Source organism: Gopherus flavomarginatus, chromosome 1, assembly GCF_025201925.1.
Source record: "Gopherus flavomarginatus isolate rGopFla2 chromosome 1, rGopFla2.mat.asm, whole genome shotgun sequence".
NCBI classification, from domain to species: domain Eukaryota; kingdom Metazoa; phylum Chordata; order Testudines; family Testudinidae; genus Gopherus; species Gopherus flavomarginatus.
This window is the reverse complement of record NC_066617.1, coordinates 144,361,406-144,381,747: the sequence shown is the minus strand read 5'-3', so window position 1 is coordinate 144,381,747 and position 20,342 is coordinate 144,361,406. Positions and strand designations below refer to the sequence as shown.

At 48.5% G+C, this 20,342-nt stretch overlaps 1 protein-coding gene across 1 annotated transcript in view; it reads right to left on the bottom strand.

The window, feature by feature from the left end:
* LOC127046284 (alpha-2-macroglobulin-like) overlaps window positions 1-17,165 on the bottom strand; it is a 53,108-nt gene extending 35,943 nt beyond the window's left edge. Inside the window, exons 1-11 of the mRNA XM_050943130.1 lie at window positions 17,077-17,165; window positions 14,891-15,074; window positions 11,784-11,940; window positions 10,686-10,738; window positions 9,133-9,153; window positions 8,673-8,841; window positions 4,288-4,372; window positions 3,053-3,176; window positions 2,411-2,525; window positions 1,694-1,803; window positions 797-958 (exon numbers count right to left, since the gene is read on the bottom strand). Coding sequence (XP_050799087.1) covers window positions 797-958; window positions 1,694-1,803; window positions 2,411-2,525; window positions 3,053-3,176; window positions 4,288-4,372; window positions 8,673-8,841; window positions 9,133-9,153; window positions 10,686-10,738; window positions 11,784-11,940; window positions 14,891-15,074; window positions 17,077-17,165 — 1,269 coding nt within the window. The remainder of the gene's footprint in view (window positions 1-796; window positions 959-1,693; window positions 1,804-2,410; window positions 2,526-3,052; window positions 3,177-4,287; window positions 4,373-8,672; window positions 8,842-9,132; window positions 9,154-10,685; window positions 10,739-11,783; window positions 11,941-14,890; window positions 15,075-17,076) is intronic.
* Window positions 17,166-20,342: the final 3,177 nt, after the last annotated feature.

Below are 20,342 nucleotides of genomic sequence, written 5' to 3'. Positions count from 1 at the left end.
TTTACAGACAACTACGAATGATTTACCTTGTACCCACAGAATTTAAAATCTGAACTGAACAGCAGTTTTGGAGATGAGAGAATTTTGGTCTGAGAGCAGAGAGGAGAGAACTACTTTGTATTTGCAGGAGGAAGTTATTTAATGCCTTGAGCTTGCCCCATAGGCTTGCCATTCTTTATTTTAACCTGTCTGATTTGAGATTCTTGAAATTGTTCCCTATGATCTCTGAAAATTTCAAAAATGTCTCTGCTACATTGTGGACATTTTCAATGTTTTTAATCTGGGACAAGAGAGTTACATTAAAAAAATCAAGCATCATAGAACGTTCCCTCTTTGAGGGTGAGATAACGGAGAACGAGTCTATTTTCCACCTGTTATATGTTTGGACAATAAGATAGGCCACATACTAAGGCTTGTTTATTCTGATGTTGCATCTCACGCTAATGCAATCTCAGCAGGAAACTCTACATTTGGGGCAAAGAAGCCATTTGTGTGGCAGGTTGATTTTTTTTATGGCAGCTCAGAGGTTTTGAATGTTGGAATCAGTCCTGGGGGATGGGGACTGATGGGCAGAGTGAGATGGTCAAAAGTACAAGATAATTGTGTTTATCATATGTGGCTACACAACTGATGGCAGGGCTGTTACCACCTCACAGATATGAAGGAGATATAGATATATACACACACTCTCTGGGTGAGAGGATATCTGTTTTCAGCAGAAAAGCTACATAAATCCCTAAAGGATACTCCCCTTGAAGCCTCATCAGTAACTCCTCGCCCTCCCTCAGCCACTCACTCTGAGCCCAATGGAGGCGAACTTGAACTTAGATGTGTCCAGGGCAAACCGTGCTTGCCCCTGATCATCCGTCGTGTAGTTGACTTGATAGCCGCTCTCTTCCACGGAAATCTGGACTATTTCATTGGTGATTGGCGCATCGGTCCCATCCACCAGCTTCACCTAAAGGAGATACACCAATGCCCCATGTTTACACTAGGCAAGGAAGTTGGTGCCCACAATCTTACTGGCCCTTTACTCCATCACCATGAAAAGTGCTTGCTGTGAAACACATTGTGGTTAAGGAATCTGCTAAGGGACTCTCAGAAGCAGGTGGCAATGAATATGCCAGAGAATACTGAAGTGTCTGAGGTGAGGACAACACCCTGTGCCCAGAGTGGGAAATGCAATCTCTGAATCTCATTTCACTGTATCTTTCTCATCACTCCCTGTGGGTCAGACGAGTGCACAGTGGGCTCAGAGGTCACACATCCCAGAGCTGTGAGTTTCACAAACAGTTGAAGAGTTAGAGAAGCAGCACCTTGACTCAACACAGCAGGAGGCATCCTCAGAACAGAAAAGGGTAGGCGAAGTACCAGAGGAAAAATTCCACCACAAGCATTTCCTCTGGGCCCTCAGGACAGTCAAGGAGAGTGGCTGGGGTCTCACAGAGATAGGTAAACTCTAGCTCAGTTTGAGCATAACCAGCTTTGCACAACCCTGGGTCTTACTCTGCAGAAATGCTGGTGTCAGAACTTGTGACAAAGAAGCAAAGGCACTGGGTGTTAAAAATACTGTGATCCGGCAGCTCCCATGGAAGGAGAGGAGATACCACCACCCTGTGACTGCAGATTCTGTGGCACACTCATTTGATACTCACATGTTATTTAACTGCTTGTGGTTTCAGAGGTTCCCTACCTGCCCAAAGAAGGGGATCCCAGGTTTGTAATGGGAGTCCATCTTCTCAAAGGTGACTTTGCTAATGGTGGATGTGAGTTTGCAGGAGCCCTTCCCAGTTAACTCCACCCCTGCAAGAGAAGAGAAAAAAGAGGGGTCGTGAACTAACACATCTTAATCGTGCCTTGCAGCCCCCTGCTGTTCACCCTGGGCTCCCAACACAGCTCAGTCAGGGCTGCCCAGAGGGAGGAGGGCAAGTGGGGCAATTTGCCCCAGGTCCTGGGCCCCATAGGGGCCCCCATGAGAGTTTTTCGGGGACCCAGGAGCAGGGTCCTTCACTCACTCCAGGGGCCCCGGAAAACTCTCTTGGGGCCTGGGCCCCTGGAGCTTCTTCCGCTCCGGGTCTTCGGTCACAATTCGGCAGTGGGGGGGGAGGGTCCTTCCGCCCCAGGACCCACCACCGAAGTGCTGGATCTTTGGTGGCAATTTGGAGGCGGGGGGCCCTTCCGTTCCAGGACCCTCCACCGAAGTGTCCCGAAGACCCGCGGCAGCAGGTCCTTCCACCCCAGACCCACCACCGAAGTGCTGGGTCTTCGGCAGAGGGGGCCCCCCACTGCCGAAGACCTCAGGCCCCCTGAATCCTCTGGGCGGCCCTGCTCTCAGTCCTGCCCTGCAGCCCCCCTGCTATTCCAGTCCTGGGCTTCCCACACAGCCCTGGCAATTCCATACAATTCATACCTGTCTCTTCCTCTTTAATCTTGGCTTCCACATGGATTTTATCCTCGTACCCAGCTCGCCTGAGCTGGAATATCTTGGTCTTTACCACTTCAGAAACGCAGCCGTGGCTGTCTGCCTGATGGACAAAGAAGAACAAAATTCTTCGAGACTTTGTCTCTTATTCTCCTGTTTGTAAGGTTTACCATACTCAGAAAACCCATCCCCACCCACTGAACTGAGAAAAAAGAAATTGGCAAACACTACGTTTTCATTGTTCAGGGTTTTTTTTCCCCAGATTCAGAAAGCCCATAAACTGACAACGAACATTCTGAAATATACAGCAACATTGCTGCCAACATCACCCAGTAGCTGCATGCTCATCCAACAACCAAAATTAGGAGACTAGACTATTATGTGCCACAGGCAGAGAATAAGAGGGACTGGGGTGCACTAGTCCCTGATGCCATTGCAATGGCAAGGAGTCCAGATCCGTTATTACTGGTACATCTAGTCTGGTATCCCATAGTGTTTTCATGGAAAAAACCCTATTAATCTATCCAGTCTAGCTCCCTGTCAGTGCAGGATTGTACCCACATCATATATACAGTTTTATTATCCATGCCATCTCACACCACCCCACGCACCAGAGTAGCAATGACCCACCTGTCCAGAGAATTCCTCACACACTGCCTTTGCATCCTCACCATAACAGGAGGTGCCTGGCTGGTTATATTTCCGGCATACATGGACGTTCACAAGGCCAGGAACTGGCTTTCCAAAGGTATAGCTATAACCAGGGAGGGGTGAAAGAAAACCAAGGCCATTAGTGACATGGAAGAGATGGAGAGATGGTTAGTCCATCCCCACAAGGACCTGGGCAGGGTTGTTTATTCTCCAGGATGCAGCCTAGTGATAAGAGGGAAGTGCTTGGTGGCCACAGCTTTGTTAACATATTGGGCTCAAATTCAGCTATGGAGTAAGCCCTACCTGCATCAGGCTGATTTAGCCTGTTAGCTCTTTTGTCCTTCCTCATGAGTACATCCTTCCAGCCCCTCCATTATTTGTGTTACTCTTCTCTAAGTCCCCTCCATTTTAACTTGGACAGTGAGTACCCAAGAAATAAAAGTACTGTTCCAAGAGTATCCTCAACAGATCCAGATAAATGGTGTGCATCTGTATGAGGGGCAAAGCTTCCAGCTGTCCCTCTGTAAATCCCATCCAACTTTACTGAAGTAATTTGCCATGTTTCTTGTACAGCCGAGAACAGAACTCAGTCTTGAAGAACCAATTGCAAGAATACCAACTGCTGGAAATGCTTAGCTGAATCACTTGTCTGCATGTTGCATAGTGTCTATTTTTGACCAAATTACTACATACCAAACTTCTTGCAACTCACTGTCACAGTGCATTCTGCCGCGCATTTCAGAGTGCTCAGCATGAACTCTGGAGATTGCCAAACATGAGACACTGCTCTGCGGGGCAGCACTAGGTGAACTAGCTGAACTAGGGTTGCCTCATAGTTTCCCCATCAACAATGATGCAGACACCTTTGTTAAAAGCACCAGTCCTACTGGACCTGATCCAAACACTTTTCCGCAAGCATTGCAACCAACAACTGCAGAACACCTGGGATAGCTCTTGTGTTATGCCCACAAGGGGTGGAGCTCAAAGTGCTCCACAAAGCAGTTGATGAAAAGCTTGTTAGCCTGTTATAAACAGAGCCTTACAGGAAGCATTTCACTTCTTGGCCCTGGGCCATGATGCCTTTGTGTATAGGTCCCAAAAACTGTATTAAGAAATATTTTAAAGCATATTGATATCAGCTCCCAGCTCGGGCTTCATTAGCAATTGGGCTGAGAGACCCACCAAAAAGGAGTGAATATAAGAATGATACTCACAGACCACAGACTGTCACCTTCAACTTCTCCTCCAGGATGCTGATCACCTTGGGCAGCTTCACCAGCACTTCAAATTTGGGCATCACTGCAGAAAAGAGACCAAAAGGAATGATAAGCACAGTGGAAAGAGGGTAACATGATAAGGAGAGTTGGTTATTGCTCTAAGGCCTCTTTCCCAAGTAGACCCAATGCATTTCATAGCCTTTCTCATTGGCCTGATTTCCCGAGGTTCTGATCACCTGCAACTCCCGCTGAAATCAATGGAGCTACGGTTGTTCAGCCTCTATTAAACTAATGCCATATTAGTATGAAGATTACTTCACCTGCCACCAATATACAGCCTCAGAGCTGGAACATGGCAGCTAGTCTGTCCCACAATGGTGTCTGACAGCAGATATATTTATTATATAAATCACATACCTGCATACACAAGCAGAGAGAGCTAAGCCTAAACCCGGGTTCCTTCAATTCCAGAATCACATGCCTCTAGCCAAAGGAGATCTCCCCTAGCTGCTTTTCCCTTTTCTATGAGCCAGTAACTACAGGGCAGCATCACACACACCAAGCCAGTCACACTACACAGCCATGTCCTAAGAGGGGCAGTGAACACTTTCTGTGGGGGCACTGCCAGGAGGCGTTTCAGGGAGGTAGGATAGTAATGGAACTGGAATGTGGTCAGGGCACTGGGGTTCACACCCTGCTGTTGCAGAAAGTTCCTCAGGACTTTTATTAACCAGGAGGAGTCAGGACCTTGGCCTTGTAGCGCATCTGAAACCTCAGGACTCCAACAGCACAGTGCCTCTAGCACCAGGCTGCTGCACTGGGGTCAGCACTGACTCAAAGGGGAGCACATTCCTGTCTGATTGGAGTCTTTCTAAGGTGGGTGTGTGACACGTGGCTAGAAAAGGTTAAACATCCTGCAAAACAAATAACCCTCAAAAGACATTGAGGAAATAATGTTCGTGGTTTTGTGTATTTACATATGTATGAGTAGGGTTGACAATGTAATCAACAGCCCCTGTCTATGCTGTAATCTGATAATTCATAGACTCATAGACTCTAGGACTGGAAGGGACCTTGAGAGGTCATCGAGTCCAGTCCCCTGCCCTCATGGCAGGACCAAATACTGTCCAGACCATCCCTAATAGACATTTATCTAACCTACTCTTAAATATCTCCAGAGATGGAGATTCCACAACTTCCCTAGGCAATCTATTCCAGTGTTTAACTACCCTGACAGTTAGGAACTTTTTCCTAATGTCCAACCTAAATCTCCCTTGCTGCAGTTTAAGCCCATTGCTTCTTGTTCTATCATTGGAGTCTAAGGTGAACAAGTTTTCTCCCTCGTCCTGATGACACCCTTTTAGATACCTAAAAACTGCTATCATGTCCCCTCTCAGTCTTCTCTTTTCCAAACTAAACAAACTCAATTCCTTCAGCCTTCCTTCATAGGTCATGTTCTCAAGACCTTTAATCATTCTTGTTGCTCTTCTCTGGACCCTCTCCAATTTCTCCACATCTTTCTTGAAATGCAGTGCCCAGAACTGGACACAATACTCCAGTTGAGGCCTAACCAGCGCAGAGTAAAGCGGAAGAATGACTTCTCGTGTCTTGTTTACAACACACCTGTTAATGCATCCCAGAATCACGTTTGCTTTTTTTGCAACAGTATCACACTGTTGACTCATATTAAGCTTGTGGTCTACTATGACCCCTAGATCTCTTTCTGCCATACTCCTTCCTAGACAGTCTCTTCCCATTCTCTATGTGTGAAACTGATTGTTCCTTCCTAGGTGGAGCACTTTGCATTTATCTTTATTGAACTTCATCCTGTTTACCTCAGACCATTTCTCCAATTTGTCCAGATCATTTTGAATTTTGACCCTGTCCTCCAAAGCAGTTGCAATCCCTCCCAGTTTGGTATCGTCCGCAAACTTAATATGCGTACTTTCTATGCCAACATCTAAATCGTTGATGAAGATATTGAACAGAACCGGTCCCAAAACAGACCCCTGCGGAGCCCAACTTGTTATACCTTTCCAGCAGGATTGAGAGCCATTAACAACTACTCTCTGAGTACGGTTATCCAGCCAGTTATGCACCCACCTTATAGTAGCCCCATCTAAATTGTACTTTCCTAGTTTATCTATAAGAATATCATGTGAGACTGTATCAAATGCCTTACTAAAGTCTAGGTATATCACATCCACCGCTTATCCCTTATCCACAAGGCTCGTTATCCTATCAAAGAACGCTATCACAGGTTAAAAGAACATCCTAGCACAGGGATCGGCAACCTTTCAGAAATGTTGTGCTGAATCTTCATTTATTCACTCTAATTTAAGGTTTCACGTGCCAGTAATACATTTTAACGTTTTTAGAAGGCCTCTTTCTATAAGTCTATAATATATAATAAACTATTGTGGTATGTAAGGTAAAAAAGGCTTTTAAAATGTTTAAGAAGCTTCATTTAAAATTAAATTAAAATGCAGAGCTCCCCAGACTGATGGCCAGGACCCGGGCAATGTGAGTGTCACTGAAAGTCAGCTCATGTGCCGCCTTCAGCACACGTGCCATAGGTTGCCTACCCCTGTCCTAGCATTTAAATGAATTGTAAACATGGGATATCTCTGTATTCATCGCTCTTTGAAATGCACTGTAAATGGTGGAGAAACAAGCAAACTGCCTTATGTTAATCCATATAGCTAAGTACCAGTGATGGACTCCTTCAAAGTCATCCTAATTACCTTTTATTCATGGAGGAACTCCCAACTTGTCAAAGAGGACATGAAATTGTATAAAAGATCCTTGGGTCCTGATTCTGTCATCTCAGATCTGCTTATGCTTCATTGTGGGAAGTTTGAGTCTCAAGACTGAGGTCCCAGTTATGCTAGTACACCCTGAATAGGATAGTTGGACATTGAACTCTGTGATAAAGTTCCTCCTCTACCTTGGTGGGTCCTGTGCTTATTTGGCAGATTTGCTCACCTCAGTGATCTTCCCCACAGTTTGGGTCAACTTCTCCTGTGTCTGATCAGGAGTTGGGAGGTTTGCGGGGAACCCGGGCCCACCCGCTACTCCGGGTTCCATCCCACAACCCTGTGGATTGCAGCTGTCTATAGTGCCTCCTGTAACAGCTGCATGACAACCACAACTCCCTGGGCTACTTCCCCATGGCCTCCTTCAAACACCTTCTTTATCCTCACCACTTGACCTTCCTCCTGGTGTCTGATAACGCTTGTACTCCTTAGTCCTCCAGCAGCACAGCCTCTCCCTCTCCCTCTCCCTCTCTCTCTCCCTCTCCCTCTCAGCTCCTTGTGCCTCTTGCTCCGAGCTCCATACACGCACTTCCTCTCCTCTGGTTCCCCCCTCCCTGACTGGAGTGAGCTCCTTTTTAAACCCAGGTGCCCTGATTAGCCTGCCTTGATTGGCCGCAGGTGTTCTAATCAGCCTGTCTGCTTTAATTTATTCTTGCAGGTTCCTGATTACTCTAGTGCAGCCCCTGCTCTGGTCACTCAGGGAACAGAAAACTACTCAACTAGTGACCAGTATATTTGCCCTCAACCAGACTCCTGTACCCCACTGGTCTGGGTCTGTCACAACTCTAACCTATGAACTATTTCTGAAAGAATTCTTCGCAACTACAAAGCTCAACATCTCTGCTATGACTCTGAACCTCAATGAATCGAACTCATGTCTGTATGTATATTGCTCTTTTAACCATACTCCCTCTCTTTTGTTTTTTAATAAATTTTAGTTTAGTTAATAAGAATTGGCTGTAGAATGCATTTGAGTAAGATCTGAAACATTCATTAACCTGGGATTGGTAGAACCTTTCCTTTTATATGATGAAATAAGATTTTCAGAAATCATCATATTTGACTTCGGTATCTGGACGGAGGCCTGAGGCTGGATCACTTTAAGAGAACTGTGTTGTTTGTACTTCTGAGTAACCAGTGAGGTAATAAAGAAACTCTTTTATGCTGACTTGGAAATCTAAGTATTGGAATATCCACCAGATTTATGGGGATTGTCTGCCCCATTCTTTGCAGTTCAGCTTAACTGAATGACCACAACTGGCCCCCACTGGGACCCTGATCACAGGTTGTCTACCGCTCCAGCAGTGTAGATCTTGTACTGGTGGTACTGGTGGAGGATTCACTGAGTTCTCTGGTACTCGACCCTCAAGATAGACAGTAAAGGACAACTCTGAAGAGGGCATTACCCCAACCTGTGAGAGTACAGACTCCTCCCTGCCCCATTCCAATACAGAAAATGCTGATCAGACCAACTGACCCATTCAATCCAGCCTTCATTCTCCATTGTCAACACCTTGGATCAACTATCAGCAACTGGCTTGACACTATGAAAGCAGCCATCCTTACCATATTCCTCCACAGTAAAGGGGTGTTGCACCTTGTCCCCAGAGCTCTTCTGCACCACCACTTTGTAGGTCCCTTGGATGGGCTCGGAGGTGAGGGGGAAGGAGAGCTGAGTGAAGCCCCCTTTTAACTCAACTTCTTGCCACTGATACACACGGTTCTTCTGGGGGTCCTAGAGGTGTCAAGACCACAAGATTACTTGGACACTAAGGGGTGGTGCCTGTGAGAAATGAGAAGCATTGGCAGAGTTGTGTGGGGAGCCCAGGACTGGACTATCAGGAAGGTTGCATGGCAGTATTTGGATACATTATTGGCACTGTGGGGGGTAAAGTGTATCCCTCTTCCAGTTAGCATTATGGGTCTAAACAAAATCAGCAAGAAGCAGCCTGAAGCAGCCAGGGGCTGATTGCTGCCCATGGTGAGATGTGATTGTTCTGAACATGAAGTAAATTCCTCTACATACCTCGATATAGGCCAGTGGAACCTGGAAAAAAGTGCAAAGGGAGAATGAGTTTAGAATTCATACCCCAGATGGAAATGTTAGCAAGTGCTGAAAAGGATCAGAGACATTAATGTAAATGAGAACAGCATCTTGAGTGACACCAGCTAGGCTATAAATTTACAAGGGCTATGGATCATCGTGCTTCAGGCATAAACCAATCACCAACTAAGGCCTGGAAAAAATGTCCCTCCATGGGACAGCACTACATAATGAGATGCATTATGAGAGTTTTAAAGCTTCCTGCGAGGCATGTGGCACTGGCCCCAGTCAGAGAGAGACAGGGTTGAAGTAGATAGACCAGGGTTCCCCAATGCGGTGCCCGCGGATGCCATGTCTCCGGCCAGGGCATCCATGTGCACCCACCTACTGACCAGCAGACAAGCAGCTGCTGAAATGCCACCAAGAACTGGCAACATGAAGAAGTGCTACCACCAAAATCCCACCGAAGTTCAGCGGCATTTCAGCAGTGACGCCTCTTGATGCTGCCGCTTCATGGCAGCATTTCAGTGGCTGCTTGTCCGGCTGCCACGGTCCTCGGTGGATAGTCATCCGGTGCCCATCCCATAGAAAAGGTTGGGGACCACTGAGATAGACTATTGGTCTGTTCAGCTCTAGCAAGGAAGCAAGATAGCAGCATGGTGGTTTCAAGGTTGTGATCTGGTATAGCAGGGAGGAGAAATACCAGGATAAATGGTCCAATTGCAGCGATCTGGTATAGATCAGATATAGATCTGGTATAGATCAGGTCAGAAGGGACCATTAAGATCTCCTAGTCTGACCTCCTGCACAATGCAGGCCACAGAATCTCACCCATCCACTCCTGTAACAAACCCCTGACCTAAGTCTGAGCTATTTAAGTCTTCAACTTGTGGTTTAAAGACTTCAAGGTGCAGAGAATCCTCCAGCAAGTGACCCATGCCCCACACTGCAGAGGAAGGCATAAAACCTCCAGGGCCTCTGCCAATCCCCCTGGAGGAAAATTCCTTCCTGACCCCAAATATGGCGATCAGCTAAACCCCTGAGCATGTGGGCAAGACTCATCAGCCAGCACCCAGGAAAGAATTCTCTGTAGTAACTCAGATCCCACCCCATCGAACATCCCATCACAAGCCATTGGGCATATTTACCACTAATAGTCAAAGATCAATTGCCAAAATTAGGCTATCCCATCATACCATCCTCTCCACAAATGTTATCAAGCTTAGTCTTGAAGCCAGATATGTCTTTTGCCCCCACTACTCCCCTTGGAAGGCTAAGGGCAGCTTCTGCGACCCTAGTAACAAGTCTAATGGCTGATGAATGTTGTCTGTGGTGTCATGTCATTCCCAAATCTTTCTGAGATTGTAACAAGACGACTTTATGAAGCAGTCTAAAGGAGGAGTCCTGGAGTGTCAGAAAGCTTTGGGATACCCCTGCACTAGAGCCCCACCTTAATCTGAGGAACACCTCCTCTTGAAGGGACATTTCTCTCATCCTTTTACCCTCACTGATGACTTAATGACTAGCATACTTACCAACCTATTCAGAGGATGGAAGTTTTCATCCAGATAGACAACTCGAAACAGGACTGAGAGAGACAGACAGACAGACAGAGAGATTTCCATGATGAGACATTCGGCCACCAAATCAGGAAATGTCAGTCATATGGCATGCTGGGGAATGGGATATGGAGTCTTTCAGCTCTATGGACTTGAGTTCACTACAAAATTAGGTCATGTTAGAACAAGATCTTGAGGAATCGTTAATTAACACAATGTGAAAAGCAGCTTTGCAGTCAGTGTAGATATGGACAAGTCATATTTCACATGGTGGCTACTAATCATGGGCAAACACTACTGGAACTGTAAGATTCACCAGGACCAGCTGACGCAATGTTAAACGCGGCTTGTTTATGTCTACACTGATTGAAATGTTGTATGTAACATCATGTTAATTAACACAATCCCTCAAGGTCGTGTTCTATACAACAAGGTCATGTTAGAAAAGACAATCCCTGGGAAATCAGCTCCACTCCAGCACCAGATTGATCGCCCTGAGCCATTACTCTCAGACTGAGAATACTGGCTCAGGATTATCAAGAAAAATAGTACAGAGTTTTCCACCTTCAGGGCACCAGTTCCAATTCAGCTCCAAGTCATGGGGATGGATGGCACAATCAACATGACTTACGGAATTCTTTCACCTCTACAGCACTTACTCCATGTCTATAGTGAGCAAAGTCAGTTTCCATCCTGAAGGCTATTTGATTGCTTATGCGAAATGAGTTGGTTGGGCCTCAGCCTAGTTCTCAGTGGGACAAGTATCCAAGTCACAAAAATACATCATTGCAGTGAGTGATGTCTCCTCTTTGGTGGTCTCAGTAAAGAGGATGAAAACTGCCTAGGCCACAGAGTTTGAACTCCCTCCAGGCACACAGGCAGTGTGTGTGCTTGTGTGTGTGGCTTGCATAGGTACAGCAGGGGGTGCACCAATGTGGGGGATAAAAAAATTCTTCATTTTCCAGGGACTATTGATCTGGCACCTTCAGTGCACTGCAGATGTCAGGCCAATGTGGATCCAATGCTTATAAGGGCTGTGGAGGATTTCCTGATTCCCCACCCAATTCCCTGTACCTGTTTGTCCTGGTTTGTAGATGGGTTTGTCCGTCTGGACAAAGACCAGGCTCTTTGAGTTCTTGACCAGCACCGATTTCCGGCTCCTGAACTCCAGCATTGGTCCCTTCACCAGCACCGTGAGAAACGCTGATGATGAGCTGTTAGATTTGGGAAGCTGGAGAACAGTAAAAGAGCCCCTGCCTTAGAGACTCCCCTCAACAGCCTCTTTAACTGAACCTGCCGTTAAGAGATGAGGACGTTGTGGGAAGCCATCACAGGCCCAACCACAGCAGTGACAAGTATTAGAGCAGGGGCACCCAAGCTGACCTTCCCTATCTCCACATTTCCACTAACATCCCCTCTAACCTGGTGCTCTGGGTGCTTTGCAAAAACAGGGCCTCGACCAGTTTCCTCCACCCCAGTCACTCTGACAAATTTCACCTTCATGTCTTAGCCCAAAATATATCTTCCTTTTTTCTTGCCATCTGCAGAGATTGGGAATAAACCCTCTTCCTCCTGTTATACTGTTCCTCTAAAGGGATTCATCCACTGCAATCCTGACCCTGTGGAAACTTCTTTTCTAGATTAAACATGTTGACTCCCTACACACGTTAAGTCTCACTCTCCAGTCCATGTGCCACAAATCCTAGCTATGTACACTGTATTCATCAGCTGGGATTTAACATCAGACCCAAAGGCCAGGTCCCTATCTCCTGAGCTAATTGAGGACTCTTGTTAGCTCTCAGTTAGTAGCAGGGAATTAGTCACTGAGGTAGCCAGTCGGAGTCATGATCACACACAACACACCCATTTATTACACTCACAAGACAAGCTATTCCCAAGCATCTGAGGTCTGATGTGAAGCACAAGTCCGATCTGAAGGGCCATTTGTACTTAACTGTGGCTGCTGGAAGTACAGTGAGATGAACGCGCTGAGTGGTTGCCCGCTACCACCAAATGGTGAGATAGATCAGAAGGAGGGGTAAAGCAAACCCAGTCCCCTCTCCTGGCCAATAGCACGAGGAGATTGGGAGGCAGCTTGCTTTCTGAGGACCCAGTAACAGCCACTGCCAGCTGAGAGAGGCTTAGGAGCATTCAGCAAAGAGCAGAGTGCTGATGCCATCAGGATACAGGTGTGGATAAACCCAGTGAGAAAGCAGTAGATACTTGGAGCAGGCAGCCCGGCAATCAGAAAACCAAAGAGAGGTTGGAATGGGGCCCTGGGACCAGTGGAGGCGGCAGCCCTCCAAGACTTAAAAGTGCAGTAACTAGAAATAAGCTATTGCAAAACCGTTGCTCTAGACCAGCAGTTCCCAAACTGTGGGTCACGACCCCAAATGGGGTCACACCATCAGCAAATGGGGTTGCAGCAATCCCTACTGTGCAGAGGATGCCAGTTTGCTACACACAGCATGGCCTCACATGTATGGGCAGGCAAGGTCACGATCCATGGAGAATGCCATTTTGCTCTACAAAATGGCTTCCTCTGCACAGCATGACCTCACACGCACCATACATCACATTGCATAGACAATACCACTTTGTTCTTCAAAATGGCATCCTCCATGCTGTCCCAGGAGGAAATAATTCATTAAAATTTGGGAACTCCTGTTCTAGATACCGGGGATTTGCCTGGGGAAAGCATCAACATGATTTGATCAAATGGTAGACCCTGGGAACAGGAAAAGTGCTGCAGTGCCCATAAAGGGGGATTGCATAATGGGAAGTTTAGGGTGGGCCTTGCAGCCTAATCGTTGCCTATAGGTAAAACAACATGCAAGCAGATGTGAGTCAACTGCTACATTTGATGACAGGACAGGACAACACAGAGGGACCCCAGTGATACATCAGACTACGGGACTGACCCTTGCCAGTGGGACCTTCAGGCTAATTGCCCTTCTAAAAGCAAGCTGGTCTAGAAGGAACATCTCAGCTATGAGGCCTGAAGAGCCTCATTGGACAAATTTAGCCTTGTGTCCTCTAGTGACCCACCCCTGAGAGGACAAATTTGGCAATTACTGCATTCATCTTTGGTTGTAACTCACTTCGCTGATGCCATTTGAATCCTTTCTGCCAACCTTACTAAATAACCCTTTCATTTGAGTTATCATGACAGTATTGCCAACCTCAAGAGATCAACCATCAGCATCAGACCCCAGAAAATCATGAGATGGTTCCAAAATCATGAGACCAAAAAAAACCAAACAGCAAATCATGTTTTTTTCATTGTTTTTTCACTGTTCAAAACTCCCCTCTACGCCTCTGGCTATATGTGTGGTGATATTTTCAGCTAGAAAAGTCTACCTTTCATGCACCCAAAACTGCACATCTCTCCCACTGCACCCCCTACTCCAGTGCCCCAACTCCCTCCTGTACCCTGATTCCCCCCACAAGTCCTTCTGCCTCCCTCACATGCCTGCTGCCACTGATCAGGGGAACCCTGAGGAGGAATAGTCAGTGACCCTTTCTCAGCATTGAGAACTATCACATGAGGAGCCACAGAGAGCCTGGCCACTGTTTATGATACACTGCAGTGTGGGATGCAACTCATACAGTCATCTGGCCTAGGGCCATTAAAACCCTTGTAGCTTACTGTCCACACTGACTAGAAACCATTGCAGTAGCCATCTGGATAGCATCTGTCTTGGATGGTGTAGACGCAACAAATCCTGCCTCTTGGTGCAGGGTTAGAGATATGACCCTTGCGGTCCCTTCTAACCCTGTGGTTCTATAATTCTAAGGTTCAGCAACAGCTGCCTTGAGCTAGAGCTCTCATCCCTGGTGTTCCAAAGGACTGAGGAGAGTTTCTAAGAATAAGAAGGGGAGTGACTTTGCAGGGAGGACTGAGAAAGTTTCCAGCAGCAGAGAGGGGGATCTTGAGGCTGGGTTTCCAGCAGTGGAGAAAGGAGTTGCATATGCAGTGGGAATTGGGCAAGTCAAGCACAGGGCAGGGCAGGCCCCAGGGCAGGCCCCAGTCCAGGCAACCTCCTCTATTCTCAGACTAGCTTCTCTTAGTTAACCTTGCTGATCAACCAGAGCTCCAAGAGTTAATCCCTCTGGTCACTATCCTTATTGCTTTACTGTTGTGACACAGATCATAATCATTGTGGGGGTCAGAGACTCACCGTGAATGGGACACACTTGAACACGTCCTTCTCTGACACCACATCTGCGATCAGGCTCCTGTTCTCCCCTGCGTATTCCAGCGTGGCGCTCAGCGTCACAGACTCGTTCAGGTGGGTCAGCTGGATACAGATCTTTTCAGGAACGTTGGTGTGGATCAGAAAGGGCACTAGCACCATGTACTGCCTGGGAAGGGGAAGGGCACAGGTCAGAAAAACCAGTTTAATGGTCTCAGTCTTCACCTTCCAATGGGAGCTGTATATTTTTTCCAAATGACAAGGACTTTTCCCTTGTGTCTATAACATATTACCACGGGAGGTGCTGGTGAGTGAGGAAGAGCCAAGGTGACAAGTGGAACAAGACTGACAGCTGTTAATGCTAGTAGTGTCTGACATTGAACCACTGCCTGGTACAGCAACAGTGGCATTGGCAACTCCACACCACACACTGCGTGCAGGACGGGTATTAGAGAGGAGTGACAAATGCCAGAAATGACCACAGCTGTCCCATTTGCTAGATAATGTAATCGAGATTCACAAACACTCTTTCCAATGGGTGAACAATAATGGAGTGTTAACTCCAGAGCTCTTTTTTACAGTCTGAGACGTGATCTTCAAGGCAATAGATACTAGAGACGTAATGTGGCAGAGATTATTTAGTAAACAGTACGTTATTTAGTACAGTTACTGCAAATGGCCACGAGGTGGTGCTAGATCTTAAGAAAGGACCAGAGCAAGTGCACAAAATTTCTCTCCGACTCTTTTGCATTTCAGCCAGAGCTCTGGTTAGGGTGACCAGATGTCCCGATTTTATAGGGACAGTCCTGTTTTGGGGGACTTTTTCTTATATAGGCACCTATTACCCCCACCTCCGTCCCGATTTTTCACACTTGCTGTCTGATCACCGTAGCTCTGGGACTCTGCCTGCGTCAAACACTGAGCCCTGGTCTACACAACAAACTTATGTCAGTATAACTATGTCACTAAGGGGGTGGGGTGGGTGGGGAATTCACACTCCTGAGCAACACAGTTATACCAACCTAACTCCCAGTGTAGACAGTGATATGTCAACAGGAAGGCTTCTCCCATTGATATAGCTACTTCTCTGGGTGGTGGAGTACTTATGCCAATGAGACAAGCTCTCCCGTCGGTGTAGGTAGCATCTTCACTAAGTCCTACAGTGGTGCAGCTGCAGCTCGGTAAGTGTAGACAAGCCCTGAATCCAGGTCTCCCACCTGGCAGAGCAGAGTGTTAACAAGTAGGTGCCCCAATGCTCAACCCCTTGAGAGGCCAAGCGCCAGTCTGAGTCACAATGTCCACACTGCTAGTTTTCGTGAACTAGCAGGGCTCACACTAACAATGCAAGTCTGTAGACCCTGGCTGGGAGGTGCCTTCCCAGTTGCAATGTAGACATACATCAGAGAGAGCCTGGGAATCAAACCTGACTCTCTCAGGTGGCAATGGAGAGCACTGATCTCTAGGGGGCAATAGTAGGAGGAGCCTTCTCCGTACTCCCAGTGACTGCCAGCCCCAGAGTAGTGAGGAACTGGGACAAGGAATCGAGTCTTTGCATATCAGAACAGAGCATTAGCCCTCAGCGATCTCTCTGCTGGCTGGTATGTCAGGGGGCTTGTATGTATCTCAGAGGGAACAGGGGTCAGTGCTAGCAGCACTGTTATCTCCTTCAATCTGTTTGCTCAGAGGAAGCACAGACGCATAGCTGCGGTCTTTACCTGTGTTTGTTAAAACCTGACGGCTGCTTTGCAGTTGCCCCCAGTGATTTTTTGGCACCAGAGGAGGGAGCAATATTGCCAAAGCCCCAGGTGAGAGAGTCTCCCTTGTGCCAGAACCCCTCACTTTTACCTATTAATAGGTGGGAGGGAATGCATGGGCAATGATAGAGAGAGAGAGAAAACACAATACAATGCACTGACCTGCTGCCAGCCATCCAGGGATCTCAAAGCACCTTACCGACCTTAAAGAACTCAGCCCTCCCTCCATCCTCACACACACACACTGCATTAGCAAGGTATCATTACCCCCTTGGCAGTCATGGGAGGACAGAAGCACAGAGTGGTGCAGTGACTTCCTCATGGTGACAGAGTCAGTCAGTGGCAGGGCCAGGAATAGAACCCAGGACTCCTGATTCCCCAAAAACATCATGAGCCCCCTCTCCGTGTGCAGCTTACGGTTCGGTGGTGGGTGAGGTGTCTCCAGGGAGGAGGAAGAGGAGCAGGAGGAAGATGCTGGGGCCACCAGGCAGTCTGTTCTTCCCCATGGTGCAGAGCGAGGGTGGTGAGTGAGGCAGACACACAGATTTGTCTGCTGGCTCCCTGCACCCTGGCTGTCTGCTGGGTCCGCCCCTTTGTACCTCTCTCTGCAAACAACCCCTGGGACAGTAAGATAAGGGCAGGGGGCCAGGACCATCTGGCAAATAAGAAGAGGAAGGTGAGGAGAAACCGGAGCCAACAGGAGAGGTTTCTAGCCGGTCCCTGACAAACTAGGGGGAGGGGATCAGGTAGGCTCTGTCTGATGAGGGAGAGGGACAGAAAGGAAGGTGAGGGGAGATGGCAGAGCAGGCAGTGGCAATGAGAACCTCCTTTCTGATGGAGCTCAGCATGCAGTGCTGGCCACTTACCCTGAACCAATGCTAAATGAGGTGCTGAGGGAAGGGGAAGATGCTCCTTCAAACTGGGGGTGCAGCAGTCGAGATGTTTTATGGGAAGCAATGGGGGATGGGCCTGAGCCCTATGTGTATAAGGAGGGTGAGAACCGTCCCTGCTTGGTTTGAAAATGGAGGTCTCTGCTGAGCCCCCTCCTTCCTCTGAGATCCCACCCAAACCCACACATCTGCTTGTTCTTTCCCACGCACAGACCTATCCAGGCCTAGTGCAGGCAAATGGGGCCAGAGAGAGGTTGGGCAATGACCTGTCAGAGATAACCCAGCCTTCGCCTCCCTGCCCAGGCACACAGGGAGGGTAACAGGGTGGGATGGAGGTGGGAAGCTGCCAACAATTTCACCCATTAACAGTCTGTAACACATTAACCAGTTCCCCAGGACAACAGCTTAGCTCTCCCCACACAGCACAGGGATCACTGACCTAGAGCAATGGTTCACCTAGTGTATTCTCCCACTTGCTTCCACACTGGATCAGCCTATTGGTCTATTTAATAGAGTATCCTATGCTTGACAGTAGCCAATGCCAGATGCTTCAGAGGGGGAGAGAAAGCCCCATAATGCACCTCACTAGGTAACATTGTCTCATGGAGGGAAATTTCTTCCAGACTCCTGACCCCTCGCTAGCAATCTGCTCATGCCTTGAGCATGAACATCCATAGCTCTGGTATTAATTACCCTAGTGGCTATTGGGACCATGAATGCTCCTCTGAGTCATATTCTCAAAGAAAAAGCTATGCTAACAGAGAGTTAGTTATACTAAAGGGAAGTGTGTATGCATAATTTAAGGGGGAAAGCTTCACAGGGATAGAGTAATCATCTGAAAAACAAGCATTATAAAGCCAAGCAATTCTGAGTTAAGGATGCATTTAAAAGAAAACCAAACACATTCAGATCAAAAAGGCACAGCTATGGCCCCCAAACACCCTTCACTCTACCGTGTAGTGACACAAGGTGGGAAAGAAAAAGGAACCTTGAATCATTTTGAAAAATCAGTTTAATCTGCTTTGGGACTGCAAACCCTGAAATGTCAAGCTCATTCTAATTATCCAGCTGAGTAACTAGAGGGCAGCGCTAAGGTGGTTTGAATGGCCTAGCTGTGCATTTCCCATAATCAGAGGCAAGGCTTGTGGGGGGGAGCATGCAGGGTCGCATGCCCTCCGCCCAAGATTGCTCGGTTACATGGTGCCTCCAGGCCCCCACCCTGCTTCACAGCTGAGCCAGTGAGCTGCACCAGTCAAGAAGAGGCAGGAGTGGAGGAGCAGCTGGGAGCTGCTGGGAGACAAACAAGCTTTAACTTTGCCAGGAGAGGCACAGAGGAACAACTGGGAGCAGCTGAGGGGCCACTGCTTTCCTGGTGGGGGGCTGCCAGGAATGGGGGGGGATGACTTCAGCTGCTCTGGGGTTGTGCCCCCACACTATCAGCAGGCACAGGTCATCTATGTCCATAGCATTTGTCAAGGGAGTGTGCCTCCCACTTTTCCCTTCTCCCTGCCCCTGTAGCTTTTAGAGGCTAAAACATTGGGGGAGGAGAGGGCAGAGAGGGGGAAACTGGCAGGCAAACTCACCTGACAAGTAAAGATCTAAGCTCTATTACTGAGACAGCTGCTGGGCTGACAACTTTGCTTGTTTAGGTTAGAGGTGAATTAAGATATATTGGGGCCCTGGGCACAAAGAACATTTGGGCCCCGCATGCACACACACCCCTGCCATGGGGCCATGCCCCCTGCTGCTCCCCTTCGCCCCAAGGTCTCGTTCTCTGGCATGGCCAGAAGCCGGGCCATGGTAAGAGATGCCCAGGGAGCCTGAGCCACTGTGGGAAGCCCTGGACCCTCCACTTGCCCTGGGCAGTGCACTCTGGGGGGCAGCGACATGGGCTGGGGGCTGCTCTCGGGCATCCTGGCCCCCTGCCCAAGGCAGGTGCAGGGTCTGGGGCTCCCCACAGCTGCCCAGGCACCCTGGGCAGATCATACCGCAGCCTAGGGCAGTGGTCCCCAAACTGTGGGACATGACCCCCAGGAGGGCATGGAGGAATGTTTGGGGGGCAGCAGGGCCCAGCCCCACCCCCATCCCCAGCTGTGGCTCTGCTCCTGGCTGCACCCCCCCTCACAGCCCCCAACTGCGGGGCCCAGTCTTGCTGCTGGCCCTGGCTCCTGGGGGTGGGTATTGACCAGGTAAGGGAGGGCCTGACTGAAAACACACCCCTGGCCATATGCCATACTTCCCATTTTGGCCACAGATGTCCTGACTTTTTTGGCAAAACTGGGCTTTTGTCCTGTTTTCTCTTGTCAACTGATCACCAGTTATCAAGAGCAAACAGGACAAATGACCAGTTTTGCCAAAAAGGAGCTTAGGGGGAGGAGGGGAAAAGGGAGAAGGGGCTCAGAGCAGCTTCATGCCGGGGAGGGGAGTTGGAAAAAGAGAGGGGCTCAGGTGAGCTCTGCACTGCATGGAGGTCGGGGGAGGGAGAGGGTCTCGTTTCAGCCCCACATGGGGGGGGCCTTTAGTCCACCACTGCCCATACTGGGCTAGGGGGGCCCTTGGTCCAGCAGGGGCTCTGGCCAGCTCAGCGTTGGCTTGGGCTAGCAGCGTTTAGTCAGCTCTGCCTGGGGGCAGTGGGAATTGCTCACTGCCCTTCCACAGGCTTCCTACTGGGATGGAGGCAGGGCCTCAGGGGGAAGAGGAGGATCGGGGAGGAGGAGCAGGGGGTCAGGCCAGAGTTCCAGCTGCTCTTGTGGGGCACCTGAATTGTCTGGGGCCTCTGGGACGGGCCCCCTC